We start from the raw sequence: 21,450 nt of genomic DNA, 5'->3' as shown, positions 1-21,450 counted from the left end.
AACACCGGTTTGACAGGACAGACGTGGTCTGCACATTGAGTACCACAAGGCTCAAAGTTTACCAGACAGTTTTAGATTTTGCGTTTTAGTTTAGGTGAAATAAGGCAGAATTGCAACCCTTTCCCAATCATCCAATCTTTATTTCTATCCATGACCCTGCCAGATCCAAACGGGCTGTCAGTTGGGATAGGTGCCATCTCAGTACTCTTCATAGAATCCTGCGGAGACTCTAAGTGGGCCAATGGAACCAGTATTATGTTGTCACTGCCCCTCCTACAGTCCCTCTAAACAGAATATATGTAGTATGCATTCCGGAAAGGCACCAGGACAGAACCTTGGCTGTCTTGATTGGAACAATTTTGGGAAAAGACCTTCCCACCAAGTTCTTTAAAACCATGCAGGGGACTCAACTGTATTGTTAACATTCCACTTGAGTATATCTTTGAGTATATCAAATATAAACAAGAGACTCCATTATCATTAAGTGTTTGGATTTGATAGGCCACAGGTATAATTGTTTGTGCTGTGAATTCATTTCCCCGGTTAGTTTTTTGGTTTAAGAGAGGAGGTCAGAAAGGGTTAAAGGTAAAGAAGCAACACTTCCTACTTTTTAAGCTTTAAAATCATATTTATAACAACATTGTCAAAGCACATTTTGCTATGGAAAGGATAATGTGTGAAACCTGGATGCCACTGCAAATAACAATGGAAACAAAGCATGTTTTCCCTTAAATCAGGAAATGGTCTTTGTTATAATCCTAGACAGTGGAAAACAGAAAACATTTGGTGGCGATCACTAATTAAGATCAAATGGTTGGAATTTTAGTTAGAGCACTGGATGTTTTTCTAAACAAGTACATGTTTTACAGCTGGTAAAGCACAATCCAGTACCCAGACTAATAATGACAGCTCACTAAATTCAGAACAGTACGTAAATAATGATTGTGTTAAATAGGAAACTGCATTAATGCATCAACAAATCACATACTCTAATAATAACAATAATAATATGATGCACCTCATAATTCCACCCCTTTCACTTTTTCCAAAAAAAGGTAGATATGTTCACCTTTTAAAAGCCCAGTATAAATCTTATTGCTGTTATTGGGTACAAGGGTAATCCACCTGCTCTTGTTATGCAAGAGGAGCAGGTGGATTACCCATGCACCAAATAACAACAATAAAATGTATTCTGGGCTTTTAGAAGGTGAGCAACTCTACCTTTGTGTTTGGTGCTATTGTTAGTGGGCCATTGACCACTCAGAGCCAGCACCGATCGGTTGGTGGAGCAGGTATAGAAGGCTTGGAGCAGAATGGTTGGCACAGTCTGCACTCATTTCAGTTGTTAATGCTAATAGATCTTGTCTCTCTAAAACAAAGATCCTCTGTGATTATTATTAAAGTGTAAATGTATTTACATGTTTTTTTGTGAACAGGTAGCTTCACATTTATAGCATGTTCCCAGTTGATAACTTCAGTACTTCTAATCCGTGAACAATCCTATGCTAACTAAAGGAGTACATACAGTATCTCACAAAAATGAGATCAAATTTTTGTAAATATTTTATTATATCTTTCATCACAACACTGAAGAAATTACACTTTGCTACAATGTAAAGTAGTGAGTGTATAGCTTGTATAACAGTGCAAATTTGCTGTCCCCTCAAAATAACTCAACACACAGCCATTAATGTCTAAACTGGTGGCAACAAAAGTGAGTACACCCCTAACTGAAAATGTCCAAGTTGGGCCCAATAAGCCATTCTCCCTCCCTGGTGTCATGTGACTCATTAGTTTTACTAGGTCTAGGTGTGAATGGGGAGCAGGTGTGTTAGATTTGGTGTTATCACTCTCACTCTCTCATAATGGTCACTGGAAGTTCAACATGGAACTTTATGGCAAAGGACTCTCTGAGGATCTGAAAAAAAGAATTGCTCTACATAAAGATGGCCTAGGCAATAAGAAGATTGCCAAGATCCTGAAACTAAGCTGCAGCATGGTGGCCAAAACCATACAGCGGTTTAACAGGAGAGGTTCCACTCAGAACAGGCCTCGCCATGGTTGACCAAAGAAGTTAAGTGCATGTGCAGCTACATATACAGAGGTTGTCTTTTAGAAATAGACGTATGAGTGCTGCCAGCATTGCTTCAGAGGTTGAAGGGGTGGGGGGTAAGCCTGTCAGTGCTCAGACCATATGCTGCACACTGCATCAAATTGGTCTGCATGGCTGTCATCCCAGAAGGAAGCTTCTTCTAAAGATGATGCACAAGAAAGGCCGCAAACAGTTTGCTGAAGACAAGTAAACTAAGGACACTGGAACCATGTCCTGTGGTCTGAGACCAAGATAAACTTATTTGGTTCAGATGGTGTCTAGCTTGTGTGGCGGCAACCAGGTACAAAGATAAGTGTGTCTTGCCAATGGTCAAGCATGGTACTGGGAGTATCATGGTCTGGGGCTGCATGAGTGCTACCGCCACTGGGGAGCTACAGTTCATTGAGGAAATCATGAATGCCAACATGTACTGATACATACTGAAGCAGAGCATGATCCCCTCCCTTTGGAGACTGGGCCGTAGGGCAGTATTCCAACATGATAAGGACCCCAAACACACCTCCAAGACAACCACTGCCTTGCTAAAGAAGCTGAGGGTAAAGGTGATGGACTGGCCAAGCATGTCTCCAGACGTAAACCCTATTGAGCATCTGTGGGGCATCCTCAAATGGAAGGTGGAGGAGCGCAAGGTCTCTAACATTCACCAGCTCCATGATGTTGTCATGGAGGAGTGGAAGAGGACTCCAGTGGCAACCTGTGAAGCTCTGGTGAACCCCCAAGAGGGTTAAGGCAGTGCTGGAAAATAATGGTGGCCACACAAATGATTTGACACTTTAACACTGGGGACAGAAACTGGCTAATTGGGCCCAATTTAGACATTTTCACTTAGGGGTGTACTCACTTTTGTTGCCAGTGGTTTAGACATTAATGGCTGTGTGCTGAGTTATTTTGAGGGGACAGCAAATTTACACTGTTATACAAGCTGTACACTCACTACTTTACATGTAGCAAAGTGTCATTTTTTCAGCGTTGTCACATGAAAAGGTATAAATATAAAAATTATAAAATATTTACAAAAATGTGAGTGAGGGTGTACTCACTGTTGTGAAATACTGTAGATGACCCAAGTTCCCTTTATGAAAGGCATGTTATATACTGATGTATTTGGGCCAGCTCACTCCTTTGTGGCTCTTTAGATGGCTTACGGATTAAAACTTGCAGTGGACAAAGGCCTTACTTCCTGATACTAGTTTTCAGCTGAATACATCAGAAAATATTTTATGGGTCTCTCTCCTTTATGATAAGAAGTTGTAATTTGCAGCTATTACTATAATGTTAATTACCAAAGTGATATATTTTTTTTCCTGAAATTTAGTAGACATAGCTTTCAGTACAATTGTTCCACTAAATTTGGCTCCTTGTTTCATTTGCATCAGTAATACCAATTTCACATGCATTGAATGATCTGACAGCATGTTTAGCCTTTGCACCAGCCATTGTAATATTGTTCATGCTAAGATATGCTTGTAAAGCACCATGATGACATGCAAAGCAATATTAACCAGAAGTTAAATCATTTAACTACAGTAAAACTAAATCCAATTATTCTCTGGCGTGTTACACTTCATCACTACTTATTGCAATTGTTATTGAATAAGCCCAAAACACATATAAAGAGAAAGGCAGTAACATAGGCAGTCAAACTGTGAAAAAAAAAAAAAAAAAGGTGCTATGCTTCATTAAACTTTTGGCGTTACCATTGGGCCCTTGCCATTTTCTGGTTTCTAGCCAATGTTATACAGATCTTATGCATTCTCTGTCAAGTATCATTTAGTTTTTAGAACTATATAAGTATCGTACAATGTTGTATGTATCAAAACTAATATCTTACCCTCAGAGCCCAGCGCCAGTCCCCTGCAACTTGCTTGACGCTTGAACCAGTGATATAGCCTAAGCCACTGAAGGCAACAAAAGAAAATAGAATTGTTGATAATTCAGTCTAGATATTCAACTCTCTTGTGGGCATTAACTTTTAAAAACTGGAGTTGTTTTACATGCTTATAAGTATACTAAAATTATGTTTAAAAGATTATTTTTAAATGTTATGTCTGGGACAAAAAAAAAATCAATAAGTACAGCTTGTTTACATGTGTTATGCCTTTATAGCTACAGAATACACTTTTCCCTTTCCTATACCATAATGGAAGTTTACTCTTTGGGATTCAGTGCAGCAGAGTCAACGTTCTGTCAGCTTAAACAGAAAGGTAGAAGCATACTGGATTTGTGACAGATCAACAAGTATTTTTCTGTAGTTGTAGAGTTTTTAAAGTGATACAACATGGGGAAATGTGCATGTATTCTAGAGCAGTGTTTCTCAACTCCAGTCCTCAAGGAGCCCCAACAGGTCAGGTTTTAAGTATTTCCCTTAGATGAAACGGCTGTGGTAATTACTAATCCTGAAAACATGACCTGTTTGGGTGCCTTGAGGACTAGAGTTGAGAAACTGTTCTAGAGATGTACTGATTTGTACATGTACTGTTTTTTTCCCTGACATACACATTCAAATTTTTTTTATTGAATTTCATCAGACTAAGTAGTAGGGATATCTGTTCTCTTAAAATCCCATGGCACAAGGCAGTGCCTACATTTAGTAAAGCAGATGAAAACATATCTTATCTGATAAGCAGAGTAGTGAAGCACAAATACACACCAGAGACTTTGCATGCTGGGCTCCTGCTGTTTTCCTTATTGTGATTCTTATAGTAAATGACAGCAGATTAGTGCTGTTCTTGTTTATTTGTCAGGAAATGATCTCACTGTGCCACTTCACTATAGGAAATTGCTTACAGGAACCCACTTGTATGTTATACGCCATGCAGTCTACGGACTCCCAGTGAAGAGGTCAACTATTGTAGGGGCCGCCAATGTTGACTGGAACAGGCGCTGTGCTTTCTGGTACTACTCAAATAGTTGGGTTAGCAAAACAAGGTCTCTAGCCTTATATTTTTATTTTTGCCAGCTCTGGCACTAAAGATACTAATTTAAAATTTAAAGTTTGGAAATTTTCATGATACGCCAAATTGTTGCCTTTCACTGAGAACTGAATATGTATTAGAAGAGTAGTTCCAGGCTATAAGGGAGACTAAACAATAAGCTACTAATGCCATCTAGAAAACCCTACAGCTGAGCTAACATCAGTAAGTTCTCACAGTTTATCTTAATCTGTGCAATCAACTGCAGTTAGAATGCAGAAAAAAACCAACAGGACCACTGGGAGTGTACTTCCTAAAGCCTGAGTTAAGTAATGTTATTATTAATTATATTCATATTAATTATGAGTAATAATTAACCATCTTATCTTTGCTTTAGGTACTACCAATCATATTTAAATAGAGACATCCATAATCGGGTCCATATAGCTGCACATTCAAGTGACTGATTGAAGAATAATGTGAGAAGTTATAATTTATATATATTATACAGTTTTCATGTTATAATTTTATCTTTAATTTTTTAATTTTAATTCTGACTTAGTGCTCCTTTAACTATGCTACTGCAGGCATAGCACCTAAAATATAATCTCTTCCTGAAGAAGCAGGCCACCCTGCAAAACACACTACTCCATCTAGACTTTGGGAATACAATTGAAAAGACTTATCATTAATATATACTATATATATATATATATACACACATATATACACACACACACACACACACACACATGCACAGTATTTTACAAGAGTGAGTACACCCCTCACATTTTTGTAAATATTTTATTATCTTTTCATGTGACAAGACTGAAGAAATTACATGTTGCTACAATGTAAATTAGTGAGTGTACAGCTTGTATAACAGTGTATATTTGCTATCTCCTGAAAAATAACTCAACACAGCCATTAATGTCAAAACCGCTGGCAACAAAAGTGAGTACACCCCTAAGTGAAAATGTTCAAATTAGGCCCAAAGTGTCAATATTTTGTGTGGCCTTTTTTTCCAGCACTGCCTTAACCCTCTTGGGCATGGAATTCACCAGAGCTTCACAGGTTGTCACTGGAGTCCTCTTCCACTTCTCCATGACAACATCACAGAGCTGGTGGATGTTTGAGACCTTGCGCTCCTCCACCTTCTGAACACTTAGCTCCTCAATGCCAGCAGCACTCATGCAGCCCCAGACACTCCCACCACCATGCTTGACTTTATGCAAGATACACTTGTCTTTGTACTCCTCACCTGGTTGCCGCCAAACACGCTTGACACCATCTGAACCAAATAAGTTTATCTTGGTCTCATCAGACCACAGGACATGGTTCCAGTAACCCATGTCCTTAGACTGCTTGTCTTTAGCAGACTGTTTGCGGGCTTTCTTGTGCATCATCTTTAGAAGAGGATTCCTTCTGGAATGACAGCCATGCAGACCAATTTAACACTGTGTGTGGCATATGGTCTGAGCACTGACAGGCTGACCCCCCTACCCCTTCAACCTCTGCAGCAATGCTGGCAGCACTCATATGTCTATTTCCCAAAGACAACCTCTGGATATGAGGCTGAGCACGTGCACTCAACTTCAAGTCGACCATGCGGAGGCACATTTTCACTTAGGGGTGTACTCACTTTTGTTGCCAGCAATTTAGACATTAATGGCTGTGTGTTGAGTTATTTTGAGGGGGCAGCAACTTTGTGCTGCTATACAAGCTGTACACTCACTAATTTACATTGTAGTAAAGTGTAATTTTTTCACTGTTGTCACATGAAAAGATATAATAAAACATTTACAAGAATGCGAGGGGTGTACTCACTTTTGTGAGATACTATATATATATATATATATATATATATATATATATATATATATATATATATATATATACACATATACACACAGGGCGGATAGCAGACAGCGTGTATGGCGTTGTATGGGTGAAAGGTTTGCTGATGTCAACGTTGTGGATCAAGTGGTTATGGTATGGGCAGAGTGCACAGAGATACTGTGATGAGATCCTGAGGCCCATTGTTTTGCCATTCATCCACGACCATCACCTCATGTTGCAGCATGATAATGCACGGCCCCATGTTGCAAGGATCTATACACAGTATTCCTGGAAGCTGAAAACATCACAGTTCTTGCATGGCCAGCATACTTACCTGACATGTCACCCATTGAGCATGTTTGGGACGCTCTGGATCCAGTTCCAGTTCCTGCCAATATCCAGCAATTTCGCACATCCATTGAAGAGGAATGGACCAACATTTCACAGGCCACAATCAACAACCTGATCAACTCTATGTGAAGGAGATGTGCTGCACTGTGTGAGGCAAATGGTGGTCACACCAGATACTGACTGGTTTTTGGACCCATCCGACCCCCCAATAACAGTAAAACTGTACAGGCCTTTTATTGTGGCCAGACTAAGGCACACCTGTGCAAAAATCATTCTGTCTAATCAGCATCTTGATATGCCACACTTGTGAGGTGGATGGATTATCTTGGCAAAGGAGAAGTGCTCACCAACACAGATTTAGACAGATTTGTGAACAATATTTGAGAGAAATAGGCCTTTTGTGTACAGAGAAAAAGTCGTAGATCTTTGCGTTCAGGGGCAATAGGGGCAAACACAAAAGTGTTGGTTCTGCTTGATATGTCAATATATTTTAGGTGAAATGTGATGTATTAACCTTTAGGCCCCTTTCACACGTGCGGACCGTACGTCCGTATTTCATCCATCCGTTTGGGGATGAAATACGAACATACATGCATTCCTATGGGATAGCGGGTGTCTGCGGATGAACATCCGCAGACAGCCAATATCATCCGTCTCCGCAATGGTCCGATTCTGCAGACAGAGGAAAATCCTATTTTTCTATCCGTCTGCAGAGCGGATCGGATGAACACGGACAGACGGTCCGTGCTCATCCGATCCCCCATAGAGGAGAGCGGAAATCTGACAGGGTGGTCATCCGCTAGCTCAGCGAGGATAAATGGAGCGATCCCTGCTGAGCAAGCGGATCATCACGGGGCAGGTCATTACGGGTCGTCCCGTGTTAAAGGGGCCTAAAGGAATTGTTTTTACTTTGTATGGAATAACACCAGTTCTTTGTACTTTCGTAAATATCTGAGAATAAGCATTAAACTTTCCAATTACAGCAGAGGTTTTGGAATTTTTTGAAATCACACTCAAACATCTGTTTCATTAAAGCGGAGGACCGCTCACCGCTGCAGAAATTAAAAGCCAACAGCTGCACATACTGCAGCTGCTAGCTTTTAATAATCGGACACTTACCTGTCCTGGAGTCCAGTGAGGTCGGCACCCCAGCTGATGTCTCCATCTGCTGTCGGGTGCATGCCACCTCCATTGTAAGGGAACCCATCAGTGAAGCCTTATGGCTTCACGTCGGGAAACCTACTGCGCATGAACAAGGTTTCGCTCCTCTCTCCTACTGGTCCAGTGGCCGTGGAAGGAGAAGCCGTTGCTGAGCCTACCAGAAGTGGGAACAAGATACCTGTGAAAGACAGGTATCCTGCCCCCCCTACCCCCTGAAAGGTGCCAAATGTGGAACCGGAGGGGAGGGGAGGAGTACAACGAGCGGAAGTTCCACTTTTGGGTGGAACTCTGCTTTAAGTGTCCTCAGACAGGTTTGAATCTGGCTGTTGGCTATTAAAAAGTTCTTAGTACAGACACTTTGGGGTTGATTCACTAAAACTGGTGTACTCAGAATCTGGTGCAGCTGTGCATGGTAGCAAATCATCTTCTAACTTAAGCATGTTCAATTAAGTGGTGACAATAAAACCTTCAAGCTAATTGGTTTCTATGTAGAGCTGCACCAAATTTTTCACACTCCAGTTTTAGTAAATCCCCCCTTTTGTTACATCAGGTTGTATGTGAGAGGCAGCAAGGATCATGTAATCCATGCACTCTTTCATTACAAGTTGGAGTTCTTAGAGTTCTCAACATTTATTTTGAAGTTCTCACTGAGCTTACCTTTAATAAGATATGAATGTCACAATTTAGTGTACGACAACTACAACATTTTGTTAGATCTGATTGTTAATGTTATATATATCAACTATACTACATTTAAAAGATAAGTTTAGGTTTTTTACATTATTTATTACTTGATGTTTTTGTAAAAGCTCAATAAGTAGATTCTTGCAGCATCAGAATGTGAATGGTGCTGATACATTATGAAATAAACAGAGCTGTAGGTCCAGGATCCTGATACATGTGCAGTGCATGGCTATGCATGGAAAGTGAATGTAGCGTGCGTGACATGGCTTGAAATAGTCACAGTGGTTGTGCTAAGGATACTCTGCACTGACCACTTCCTGTTGGTAATACAGTACATATAACAAGGCTTACCTTCCAAGAGGAATGGCAAAGTAGAAGACTGACAGCATAAGTGTACGGGTATTCTTGGTAAACAGATCTCCAATGATAGTAGGGGCGATTGTTGAGTAACTGGCTTCCCCGATGCCCACCAAGCCTCGGGAGAGTACAAGCAGCCAAAAATACTGCAGAAAGAAGACAGTAAAACAGAATTATGTTATTTACTAATCACCACACTAAGACAGGCAGGATGCTACTTGGGCTATTCTATTATCAAGAATAGGAAAGTGTTAATGCCTAAGTCATTTTCGTTTAGTTGCCACGGCAACTGGTCAGGGGATATGCATTAGGAATATACAACAAACAACAGAAAAGATGGGTGTATCCCTGCTGGCAGAGAGCCTGCTATCAAGTTGGCAGCCCCAACATACATGAGAAAAAACATTACACTAATGGCTTGTGTAGTATGTGTTAAGCAATGATTAGCATATGACAGCTTATTCTATTTATTATCCTTATTATTTGTTACCTAGTGATAGTTTTGTAGATGCCAACACTGAAATTAATGAACTGAGAAATCAGGAATAACCATTAATGTCGACCACATGTATAATGTAATGTACACTTGCAGGTAAAGAATATGTTTTAGAACACAAACACAATTTACAAACAATTACATGACAAAATACATGTTGCAATTTAGCAAGAGTATATAGAATTGCTAACACTTAAAATCTGATTGGTACTATAAGAGAAATGTTACAATCATGTCTGAATTCTGTGACTTCTGCGACGGAGTTCAGATTGCCTGAAGACAGTCTGGACAGATCACATGACCAAACTCCTGGGCCTTCGCATGTTACAAGCTGTATGAGTTTCCTAAAAGCCCTTCTATAAAAGACTTTTTATCATGCAAGTCTTGTCTTTGCTGTAGAATGGTACATGAATATACTAAAGGACATATCCAACTGTATTATCATTACAATTAGATTTCATACATTTTTTAATAATGGCAGGTAAAAATGAAAACATTTTTTTCTATCGAACTTGCTTATTGCTGTATGCATCCTATTCTTCCTTTCTTTCAATTGTAATAAATCTTTACAGAGATGCTGTTGCTAGACCATTCATTTCAACAAAAACTTCTCCTTCAAGATTATCTGTGCATTTAACATATTCTATGCATGTCGTTTACATGGAGAAAACATACGTACATAGTAGGTAAGGTTAAATAAAGACAATAGTCCATCCAGTTCAACCTGTGTAGGTGTACGTGTGTTAGTGTCTATAGTTATTTCCCATATCCCTGTATGTTGTGTTCTTTAAGATGCACATCCAATAATCTTTTAAAAATATCAATGATACCACCAATTGTGGAAGAGAGTTCCACATCCTTATTGCCCTGACAGTGAAGAAAAAATGCTGCGCAGCTTAAGGTTAAACCGCTTCTTCTCCAATCTCATTGTGTGGCCCGTGTCCTCTTATACTCCCTGAGACTGAATAGTTTTTTTCCACGCTGGGATCACAATTGAGGTATTTGTAAATCGCTATCATATCCCCTGTCAAGCGTCTGTTCTCCAGCGAGAATAAATTTAGTGCTACTGTTCCTCGTAATTGCGGTCCTCCAGTCCCCTTATTAATTGTGTTGCCCTTCTTTGGGCTCTCTCCAGTTCCAGCACATCCCTTTTGAGGACTGGTGACCAGAACTGAACAGAATACTCCAGATGTGACCTTATTAAAAGTGGCAGGAATATAGTTTTATCTCTGGAGTATATCCCCTTTTTTAAAATTCTACCAGCTTTGGTAGCTGCAGCTTGACATTGCATGATTTTCTCAGTCTGTTTTCTACTAGGACCCCCAGATCTTTCTCCATCCTTGATTCCACCAGGGTTTCTTCCCCTAGTGAGTACTTTGCATTTATGTTTTATGCCCCCAAGCACATTACCTTACATTTCTCTGCATTAAACCACATTTGCCATGTAGTTGCCAACCCCATTATTTTATTCAGGTCTTTCTGTAAAATTTTCTATATCCTGATATGAAGTTTTCGCCCTGCTTATTTTTGGGTCATCTGCAAAAACTGGGATTGAGCTATTTATCCCATCCTCCATATCATTTTTGAATAAATTAAACAGAATTGGTTAACTGTTCAGAGACTTGGGTACCGCGCTTACTACTCCAGACCAGTCTGAGTACATGTTATTTATAGCCACCCTTTGGACAAGCCCCTGTAACCAGTTTTCTATCCAAGAACAAACCTTATTGTCCATGCCTGCAGACCTCAGCTTGTAGATTAAGTGTTTATTTGGAACTGTATCGAATGCTTTTGCAAAATCCAGATACACCACATCCACAGGCCTCCGCCTATCTAGATTGCAGCACACTTCCTCATAGAATGTTAACATATTGGAATGACCTTTCATAAACCCATGCTGATTGCTACTAATGATACTGTAGCAAATTCTTGGATATAGTACCTTATCATCCCCTCCAATAATTTACCTACTGCTAATGTTAGGCTGACTGGCCTGTAGTTTCCAGGAATATATCTCTGCCCTTTTTTGAATATTGGTACCACATTGGCTTTTCTAGCCTCCCTGATTTCATTCTTGCACTTTTTGTTGCATTATAGTGTTAGAATACGGACAATGACCCCTTATATTTTTTAAAGGCATTTTTTTTCTCTTTAAAGAGAACTGCAGGCTACTCGCATAATTTGTAATAAAAACATCTTTTGCATTCTGACGCTTCTCTCCAATCACTTTGCATGTTATTTTATATATACTGTGATTCCTACTTGCCAAATATGCTGCAGAAATCTTACTCCACTAAGTCTGGCTGCAGCCATTGTAACTGTGGACAGCTGAGCAGCTGACCTGTTCACTTTCTGGATTTACACAGACACACAGAAGCACACCTCCAGCTCTACAGCCCTGCAGCTCTCATTGGCCCTCTAATGACTCACCCCCCTCCCTTCCTGGTAAACTCTCATGAGAGTGCACGTGAGAGAGAGAGAGAGAGAGAGAGAGAGAGAGAGAGAGATGTGCATGGTTTCATAAGGCTAGGCTAATGACCAGACAAGAAACAGGAAGTGGGCTGTATAAGGTATTTACTGGCAGAAAAAAAATGTTTTACTATCCAAAGTTAAAACAACAAGGGCAGAAGATTTAATACATGGAAAGTTGAAAATATGACAAAAGGTCTGCTTTAATGTGACTTTTACATTATGGTTCAGCCGCCCAGGTTTAACCTTCGCTTTTCTATATTTATTGCCCATTGGAATGCACCGTGCACCTTTGTTTAATATGTTTCTAAAACATTCCCATTTTTCTTCTGTGTTCATTGTTTCTAGAAATTGGTCCCAATTGATGTCTTGTAGTATTGAGCACAGTTCAGAAAAGTTTGCTCGTTTGAAAACTAGTGTTCTTGTGCTACCCTCGTGCCTCCTTTTCCTATGATTTACACTAAATGTGATCACCCTGTGATTGCTAGAGCCCACGTTGTCCAGTATTTCCACATCTGAGACCAGACTTTGAGCATTCGTAATTATTAGATCTAGCAATGCATTCTTTCTAGTCTGGGAATCCACCAATTGAGACTTGAAGTTGTCCTGTAAGACATTCAAGAAATGACAGGCCTTTAATGAGTAAGCTGTCCCCTCTGCCCAGTCAATATGGGGATAATTGAAGTCTCTCATTATGATGACATTTCCTTGCCTCGCTGCCATTTCTAACTGTGATAAGAGGTCCAGCTCCTCCTCCTCCTCCTCCTTCAGGTTGGGGAGCCTGTATCATACCTCCACTATTAATTTCTCACTTACCTCTTCTCTTTGAAGTTCTACCCACACAGATTCCACCTCTCCCTTGTCCCATTCACAATGGAACTCTCTCTACCACCCTTAAATCATTTTTGACATATAGACACACCCCTTCCCCTCTTCTACCTTCCCTGTCCTTCCAATACAAGGCATGCCCCTGGATATTTTCTAAAAAATCATGTGAGCTGTCAAACCAAGTTTCTGTTATTCACACAAAGTCTAAGTCCTCCTCATGTAATAGCAGCTCCAGTTCATCCATTTTGTTAGCTAGGCTCCTGGCATGTGTGTATACACCTCTCTGTACTGTATGAGTGCGTATTAATTTCTCCTTATGTTTTCTCAAGCTTCGTTTTTGATTTGTCCACTCATTCACCCCAGGATTAGATGTTACAGCTATATTATCACTACTGACTCCACTATTACCCTCTGTCCTTTGCCCACTGCCGGCTATCGCTCCCTCTGAACCCTTCCCCCCAACACCTAGTTTAAAAGCCCCTCCAACTTGTTGTGGCTATCTTTCTTTCCACATTAAGGTGCAACCTGTCCCTACTAAAGAGCCGGTAACTGACTGTAAAGTCAGCCCAGTTCTCCAGGAACTCAAACCCTCTCCTTCCTACACCAGTTCTTCAGCCACTTGTTCAGTTCCCTAAGCTCTTTCAGCCTCTCTGGTAGTATTTCTGAGAATACAACCTTGGAGGTCCTTCTCGTCAATCTATTCCCTAAGTCCCTGAAATAATTTTTAGGACTCTCTGCCTTCCTCTCACTTTGTCATTGGTGCCAATGTGTACCATGATAGATGGGTCCTCCTCAGCCTCACCCAATAATGTGCCCATCCAATCACCAATGGGTCACCCCGAGCTAAAATCCCCACCATCGTGCAACTCAGAACTGGTCTCCCTAGTGCTCTTCCCTCTACCACTCCTTCTAAATGTCACGCAACTACCCTACCTCTGGCTCCTGTACCTCCATATCTCCACCCTCCTTTACACTAGCCCCTGACAGCACCTGCTGCGTAATGTCCAAGCTTCTTTCCAGGTTTCCTATGCTTCTCAGTGTTGCCATATGATTCTCCAAAACCAGGATCTGGGCTTCCCAAGAAACCACTCGCTCACATCTCGTGCAGCAGTATTCGCCTTTGGAAGGCTCATCAAGGAATGCACACATGGAGCAAACCTTTGTGTAGACATTCAAAAGCCCTGAGATTGCCACCATCTTGAATGTGATTATCAGCAGCCCTACCCTGACAGATGCATAAAGGGTTATGTAGGGAGGTGAGGGGACAGGTGGATGAGCTGACTTAGTACAAGGATTAATTAGATCCTCCCAGAAGATACTAAGGGCTGTGTTATGGCCTATACACATGATCAGGAAATCATACGAAAAATACCACTTTCAAAGCGATCGTGCGATAATTTGATCGTTTGTGTACAGCTTTTGAGAGCCGATCACAATAGTTCATTCAATGGGACAAGCACAAAAAAAAATTTGTATGATGCCGGATCGTATGAACTTTGTTTAATCAGTACAGTTGTTGTTCAAAAATACAATACAAATACATCACTTCAGAATTTTTATTCTGCCGTACGAGAATTTTCATAACTTTAGTAAACTCTTTATTTTCGAAATGAGATTAGCATGCAAAAAAAAAAAACTGACAATCATTTGTCCGATAATCTCATCACGTGTAACAGGCATTAGGGAACTGAATCTGTCTGGAGCAGCCAATGCAAGCTATTAACCGGTACACGGTGATGTACGTCGGCAGAATGGCACGGGCAGACATTTAAATTTGCCACCCTGCCATCGAGAGCGCGCCGGCCGGGACCCCCGTGAGCCCGGTCGCGGGTCCCGCAGACTCTATCGCCGCGGGCATACCGGCGATCATCTCACGGGGTGGCTGAATGGAGAAGTGCCGTTGTAAACAGCATTTCCCCATTCTGCCTAGCAACTAGTGACACTGATCTCTGCTCCATGTGATTGGAGCAGAGATCAGTGTTCACTAAATGAAAGCCCAGCCCCCCACAGTTAGTAACACACCCCTAGGAACACTTAACCCCTACACTGCCACCCACTGTTTAACCCCTTCACTGCCAGTGTCATTTACACAGGAATCACTGCATTTATATAGCAGGGGTGATCAAATACCACCAAAAGAAAGCTCTATTTGTGGGAAAAAAAGGACGTCAATTTTGTTCGGGAGCCACGCCGCAAGACCGCGCAATTGTCAGTTAAAGCGATGCAGTGCCGAATCGCAAAAAGTGGTCTGGTCTTTGACCAGCAAAATGGTCCGGTCTGTAAGTGGTTAAAAAAATATTTATGCAAAAGAAAATCACTGCAAGTAGCATTTTAAATACTTGTTTTTCCATTATGAATGACACCATGAGAATGGAGGAGATGTTGGCGCTGGACAATGATACTTACTCCAAGTTTATATCTCAATGGTCGATCTGGCTCCGCTTCTCTTCCTCTGACACTTTAATGGAACAAGTATTGAATGCGTAGGGGCGCTGTGGGCTCTCTCCTACCCTTCCCCCCCCCCACCCGTATCCCTTCCCCTTCCCCCCTTTTTTCCCTCTCCTCTCATCTTGATATCCATTTTTTCCTGTAACACTCTGTTCCTCTTTCTTTTGCTCCTCTCTTCCCTTTCTTTTCTCTCTCTCTCTCTGTCTTCTTCGTAATACTAATTACACGTTGTCTCATGTAGTAACCCATGAGTAGTGATGGACGAACTTCCGACGGGACGTTTCGCGAACGCGAAACGCGAACGGACACAAACGTTCGCGAAAACGACCGTTCGCCGCGGGCTCCATTGACTTCAATGGGAGGCGAATTTCGCAAACCTTTAGGTCGAATTTGCGGCCACGGGGTAATTATTAGGGGGTAGCACGTAGTCCCACCACCTGGACAATAGCATAATACATGTATGAGGTGAATTTGGGATCGATAACTACAAGCATTTTTTTTTTATTTGGGAAATTGTTCTGACAATTCAGGACTATGGAGCTAATGAAGGCAATGGAGGAGAGGGAAGGTCAGGGACCAGGGTAGGCAAACAAGAGGGTGCAGGAGATACAGAGCACTGACAGCAGCACCGTAATACAGAGCACTGACATCAGCACCGTGACATACAGCGCTGACAGCAGCTCCGTGACATACAGCGCTGACAGCAGCTCCGTGACATACAGCGCTGACAGCAGCTCCGTGACATACAGCGCTGACAGCAGCTCCGTGACATACAGCGCTGACAGCAGCTCCGTGACATACAGCGCTGACAGCAGCACCGTGACATACAGCGCTGACAGCAGCTCCGTGACATACAGCGCTGACAGCAGCTCCGTGACATACAGCGCTGACAGCAGCTCCGTGACATACAGCACTGACAGCAGCTCCGTGACATACAGCGCTGACAGCAGCTCCGTGACATACAGCGCTGACAGCAGCACCGTGACATACAGCGCTGACAGCAGCTCCGTGACATACAGCGCTGACAGCAGCTCCGTGACATACAGCGCTGACAGCAGCTCCGTGACATACAGCGCTGACAGCAGCTCCGTGACATACAGCGCTGACAGCAGCTCCGTGACATACAGCGCTGACAGCAGCTCCGTGACATACAGCGCTGACAGCAGCTCCGTGACATACAGCGCTGACAGCAGCTCCGTGACATACAGCGCTGACAGCAGCTCCGTGACATACAGCGCTGACAGCAGCTCCGTGACATACAGCGCTGACAGCAGCACCGTAAGCAGCCCCAGGAGGAAGTCAGCACAGCACAGGGATGGTGTGATCCCCTCATAATAAGAACCCCCAGGAGGAAGTCAGCACAGCACAGGGATGGTGGGAGCCCCTCATAATAAGAACACCCAGGAGGAAGTCAGCACAGCACAGGGATGGTGGGAACCCCTCATAATAAGCAGCCCCAGTAGAAATATGACACCGCTCAACCTCTTCAAAGAGGAGGGTAGGGGCATATAGTACGGTGTGCTTTTTTGGGTCAGGGAAGTGAGCCAAATGAATTAAGAAGGTCTGTGTGCTTGATTCCAAAAATTGTTTATAGACATATACATGGTCTACTGATCACATGTGTTGAATTCCTCCGAGATCCATGCCTCATTCATTTTTAGAAATGTGAGGTAGTTAACACTGTGGTGAGCTAGGCGAGTACGCTTATCGGTCACAATCCCCCCTGCTGCGCTGAACGTCCTTTCGGACAGGACACTGGATGAGGGGCAAGCCAACAGTTCGATTGCAAATTGGGCAAGCTCTGGCCAGAGGTCAAGCCTGCCCACCCAGTAGTCTAGGGGTTCATCACTCCTCAGAGCGTCCACATCGGCCGTTAACCCAATGTAGTCGGACACCTGACGGTCTAGGCGTTCCCTGATGCTGGATCCGGATGACACCTGTCGATGGGTCGGCTGAAAGAATGACCTCATATCCGAAGTCACCAACACATCTTCAAACCGGCCTCTTCTTGCAGGCGCTGTTGGATTGGTACCCGCAAATCCTTCTCTGGGAGTGGGAATTGCTCCTCTGCCAGCGCACGCAAAAGCAGAATGCAGCATTTCTCGAAGCAAGGCCTGGAAGTGCTGCATTCTGACAGCCCTCTGCGACGGCGGTAACATTTCCGCCATTTTGTGTTTGTACCGGGGGTCTAAGTACGTTGCCACCCAGTACTGGTCCTTGACCCTCATGCTTTTTATACGGGGGTCCCTATTAAAACACTGGAGCATGAAGGCCCCCATTTGCACTAAAGTGGAAGCGGTGTGGTGGCCTGGCTCCTGCTCATCATCCAGGATAATGTCGTCCTCTTCATTCTCCTCTCCCCATCCTCGCACAACAGGGATCCCAGAAAGGTTTAAAGCATGCTCTTCTTGCTCCTGCTCATCCGCCCCGGCACCATCCTCCTCTGACTCCTCATCAGACTCCTGTTGTTGACTTGTCTCAGATAGAGTAGCCCCCCCTGGGAATTCATCCAGCATTGCGACTTCCTCATCTTCCCGCTCCTGCTCCTCCACAGCCTGATCAATGACACGACGCAATGCACGCTCCAGAAAGAAGGCATAAGGTACCATGTCACTGATGGCGCCATGGCTGCGACTGACCAGTTTGGTGATCTCCTCAAATGGCCGCAGAAGTCTGCATGTGTCGCGCATGAGCAGCCACTGGCGCGGTGAAAAAAAACCCAGCTCCCCAGAACCGTTTCTTTCGCAGAGTTCATACAGGTAGACGTTAACTGCACGTTTCTGCTGGAGCAGCCTATCAAGCATATAGAAGGTTGAGTTCCATCGCGTCGGGCAATCGCAAATAAGACGTCTGACCGGCAGATGGTGTCGCCGCTGAATGTCAGCAAGGCGAGCCATGGCCGTGTAAGATCTTCTGAAATGGGCCGAGATTTTCCTTGCCTGCCGCAAGATGTCCTGGACCCCAGGGTATTTGACAAGGAATCGCTGCACGACCAAGTTTAAGACGTGTGCCATGCACGGCACGTGCGTGATTTTGCCCTGTTTCAATGCGCTAAGCAGATTGGCACCGTTGTCACACACCACTTTACCAACTGTCAAATTGAGCGGTGTTAGCCACTCATCTGCCTGTGAACGCAAAGCTGAAAGGAGTGCCGGGCCAGTGTGGCTCTTTGCTTCCAGGCACAACAGACGCAGCACGGCATGGCAACGTCTCACCTGGCATGTGGAATAGGTTCTGGGGAGCTTGGGCGGTGCAGTGGAAGAGACGCTAGCAGCGGAAAAGGAGGAGGCAGCTGAGGAGGAGAGGGAGGAGGATGGAGTAGGAGGAGGAGAAGAAGAGTCAGGCCTGCATGCAATCCGTGGCGGTAAAACCAAATCTACACGGGTGCCACGGGTTACATGCTTGACGGCCGTCAGAAGGTTCACCCAGTGGGCAGTAAAACTGATATACCTTCCCTGCCCGTGTTTGCTAGACCACGTGTCTGTGGTCAGATGTATCTTGGCACCGACACTGTGTGCCAGAGATACATTCACTTGCCGCTGAACATGGCCATATAGCTCTGGGATGCCCTTCTCTGAGAAATACTTCCTTCCTGGGACCTTCCATTGTGGTGTTCCAATGGCCACAAATTTGCGAAAGGCCTCCGAGTCCACCAGTTTATATGGCAGTAGTTGGCGGGCTATGAGTTCTGACAAGCCAGCCGCCAACCGTTGGGCAAGAGGGTTATCCGGCGTCATCATTTTTTTACGCTCAAACATTAGGCCCACGGAAGCCTGCCTTTTTGCAGAAAAATGTGAGCTTGGCGTGATGGAAGGTGGAGTGGAGGACAATTGTGAGGAGAGAGGAGAAGGAGAAGTAGAAGACGAGGCTGGACGGTGAGAGCCTGCAGTGTGGCTTTGTGTGTTCCGTTGCTCCCACTGGGCTCGGTGATGGCTGCTCATGTGCCTTCTTAAGGCGGTCGTCCCTAGGTGAGTATTGGGCTTACCGCGACTAACGCGTTGACTGCAAAGATTGCAGATGGCAACGCTATTGTCAGCAGCGGACACGTTAAAAAAAGCCCACACTGCGGAGCCATGTGCCGGTGTCCTGGGAGCGCCAGATGTGACCGTACATGGTCGATGACTCGCTCCTGATACATTTGCAGTCTGCTTTGTCCCTGCTGTGCAATGTAAGTCATTGCTGCTTCTCCTCCCTATCTGCTGGTCCATATCTCCCTCTGAACTCCCCTCCTCTTCCTCTCTTGTGGGCACCCACGTGACATCACTAGACACGTCATCATCAACGTCACCTTCCCCACCGCTATAAGTAGAGTAGGCAGCAACACCGGGGACCAACCTCCTCCTTGGGCTGATCTGGGTACTGGCGTCAGACTGCTGAGTAGCGCTTGTTGCTACCTCCTCTTCCTGATCCAATACCAAGAGTGGCTGCGCATCAGAAATGTCCTCTTGATATGGATCGGAAAATAATTCCAGTGACTCAAGCGGAAGGTATGTGGTGGTGGTGGTGGTGGTCGTGTTGTTGGTGGTAGTGTCTTTGGGGGTGCACATAGCAGAGAGTGAAGAAGAGGGTGCAGATCGAGAGGATGAGGAGGGTGCAGAAGAGTAAGGCTGAGCGAGCCACTCAACCAAGTCTGGTGCATCCTTTAAAGTAATTGAACGCACCTTCTGCAACTTCCCACTTTGGCTCAAGCCTGTTGCTCCTGCCCTACCCCTACCACCCCTGCGGAAGGGCCTGCCTCTTCCTCTGCATGTCATTTTTTAAATGACCCTGTGACAAAACTCTTAGTCCCTATACCGCTGAAGGACTGCTGCAGTATAGGTGAGCGGTCAGCAGTGGTGCACGTCAACCCTATCTATTGTGGACCTATAGCGGTCCTTACAGAACAGCAGACTGTACCGCACTCAAGCCTATGTACCGTAGCACCCTATACCAAGTTACCAGTCCTTATAAGAACTTTTGTGGACCAAGCAGGTTGTGTGTTAGTGTTTAGCAGACTGTGCGTCAGTCCCTATACCGCTGAAGGACTGCTGCAGTATAGGGCAGCGGTCAGCAGTAGTGCACGGCAACCCTATGTATTGTGGACCGATAGCGGTCCTTACAGAACAGCAGACTGTAACGCACTCAGGCCTATGTACCGTAGCACCCTATACCAAGTTACCAGTCCTTATAAGAACTTTTGTGGACCAAGCAGGTTGTGTGTTAGTGATTAGCAGACTGTACGTCAGTCCCTATACCAATGAAGGACTGCTGCAGTATAGGGCAGCGGTCAGCAGTAGTGCACGGCAACCCTATGTATTGTGGACCGATAGCGGTCCTTACAGAACAGCAGACTGTACTGCACTCAGGCCTATGTACCGTAGCACCCTATACCAAGTTACCAGTCCTTATAAAAACTTTTGTGGACCAAGCAGGTTGTGTGTTAGTGTTTAGCAGACTGTGCGTCAGTCCCTATACCGCTGAAGGACTGCTGCAGTATAGGGCAGCGGTCAGCAGTAGTGCACGGCAACCCTATGTATTGTGGACCGATAGCGGTCCTTACAGAACAGCAGACTGTAACGCACTCAGGCCTATGTACCGTAGCACCCTATACCAAGTTACCAGTCCTTATAAGAACTTTTGTGGACCAAGCAGGTTGTGTGTTAGTGATTAGCAGACTGTACGTCAGTCCCTATACCAATGAAGGACTGCTGCAGTATAGGGCAGCGGTCAGCAGTAGTGCACGGCAACCCTATGTATTGTGGACCGATAGCGGTCCTTACAGAACAGCAGACTGTACCGCACCCAAGCCTATG

At 44.1% G+C, this 21,450-nt stretch overlaps 1 protein-coding gene across 2 annotated transcripts in view; it reads right to left on the bottom strand.

Moving 5' to 3' along the window:
- SPNS2 (SPNS lysolipid transporter 2, sphingosine-1-phosphate) overlaps positions 1-21,450 on the bottom strand; it is a 190,169-nt gene that overhangs the window by 40,262 nt on the left and 128,457 nt on the right. For both annotated transcript variants that reach the window (XM_077482358.1, XM_077482359.1), the window contains exons 4-5: positions 9,412-9,563; positions 3,945-4,011 (exon numbers count right to left, since the gene is read on the bottom strand). In XM_077482358.1, the coding sequence (XP_077338484.1) occupies positions 3,945-4,011; positions 9,412-9,563 (219 nt within the window). The remainder of the gene's footprint in view (positions 1-3,944; positions 4,012-9,411; positions 9,564-21,450) is intronic.

The sequence above is a fragment of the Lithobates pipiens genome, unplaced genomic scaffold, assembly GCF_037356315.1.
Source record: "Lithobates pipiens isolate NorthernLeopardFrog02 unplaced genomic scaffold, aLitPip1_a1.2 Scaffold_16, whole genome shotgun sequence".
NCBI classification, from domain to species: Eukaryota; Metazoa; Chordata; class Amphibia; order Anura; family Ranidae; genus Lithobates; species Lithobates pipiens.
Note: the sequence above shows the minus strand (reverse complement) of the source record. Positions and strands in the feature narration are given on the sequence as shown.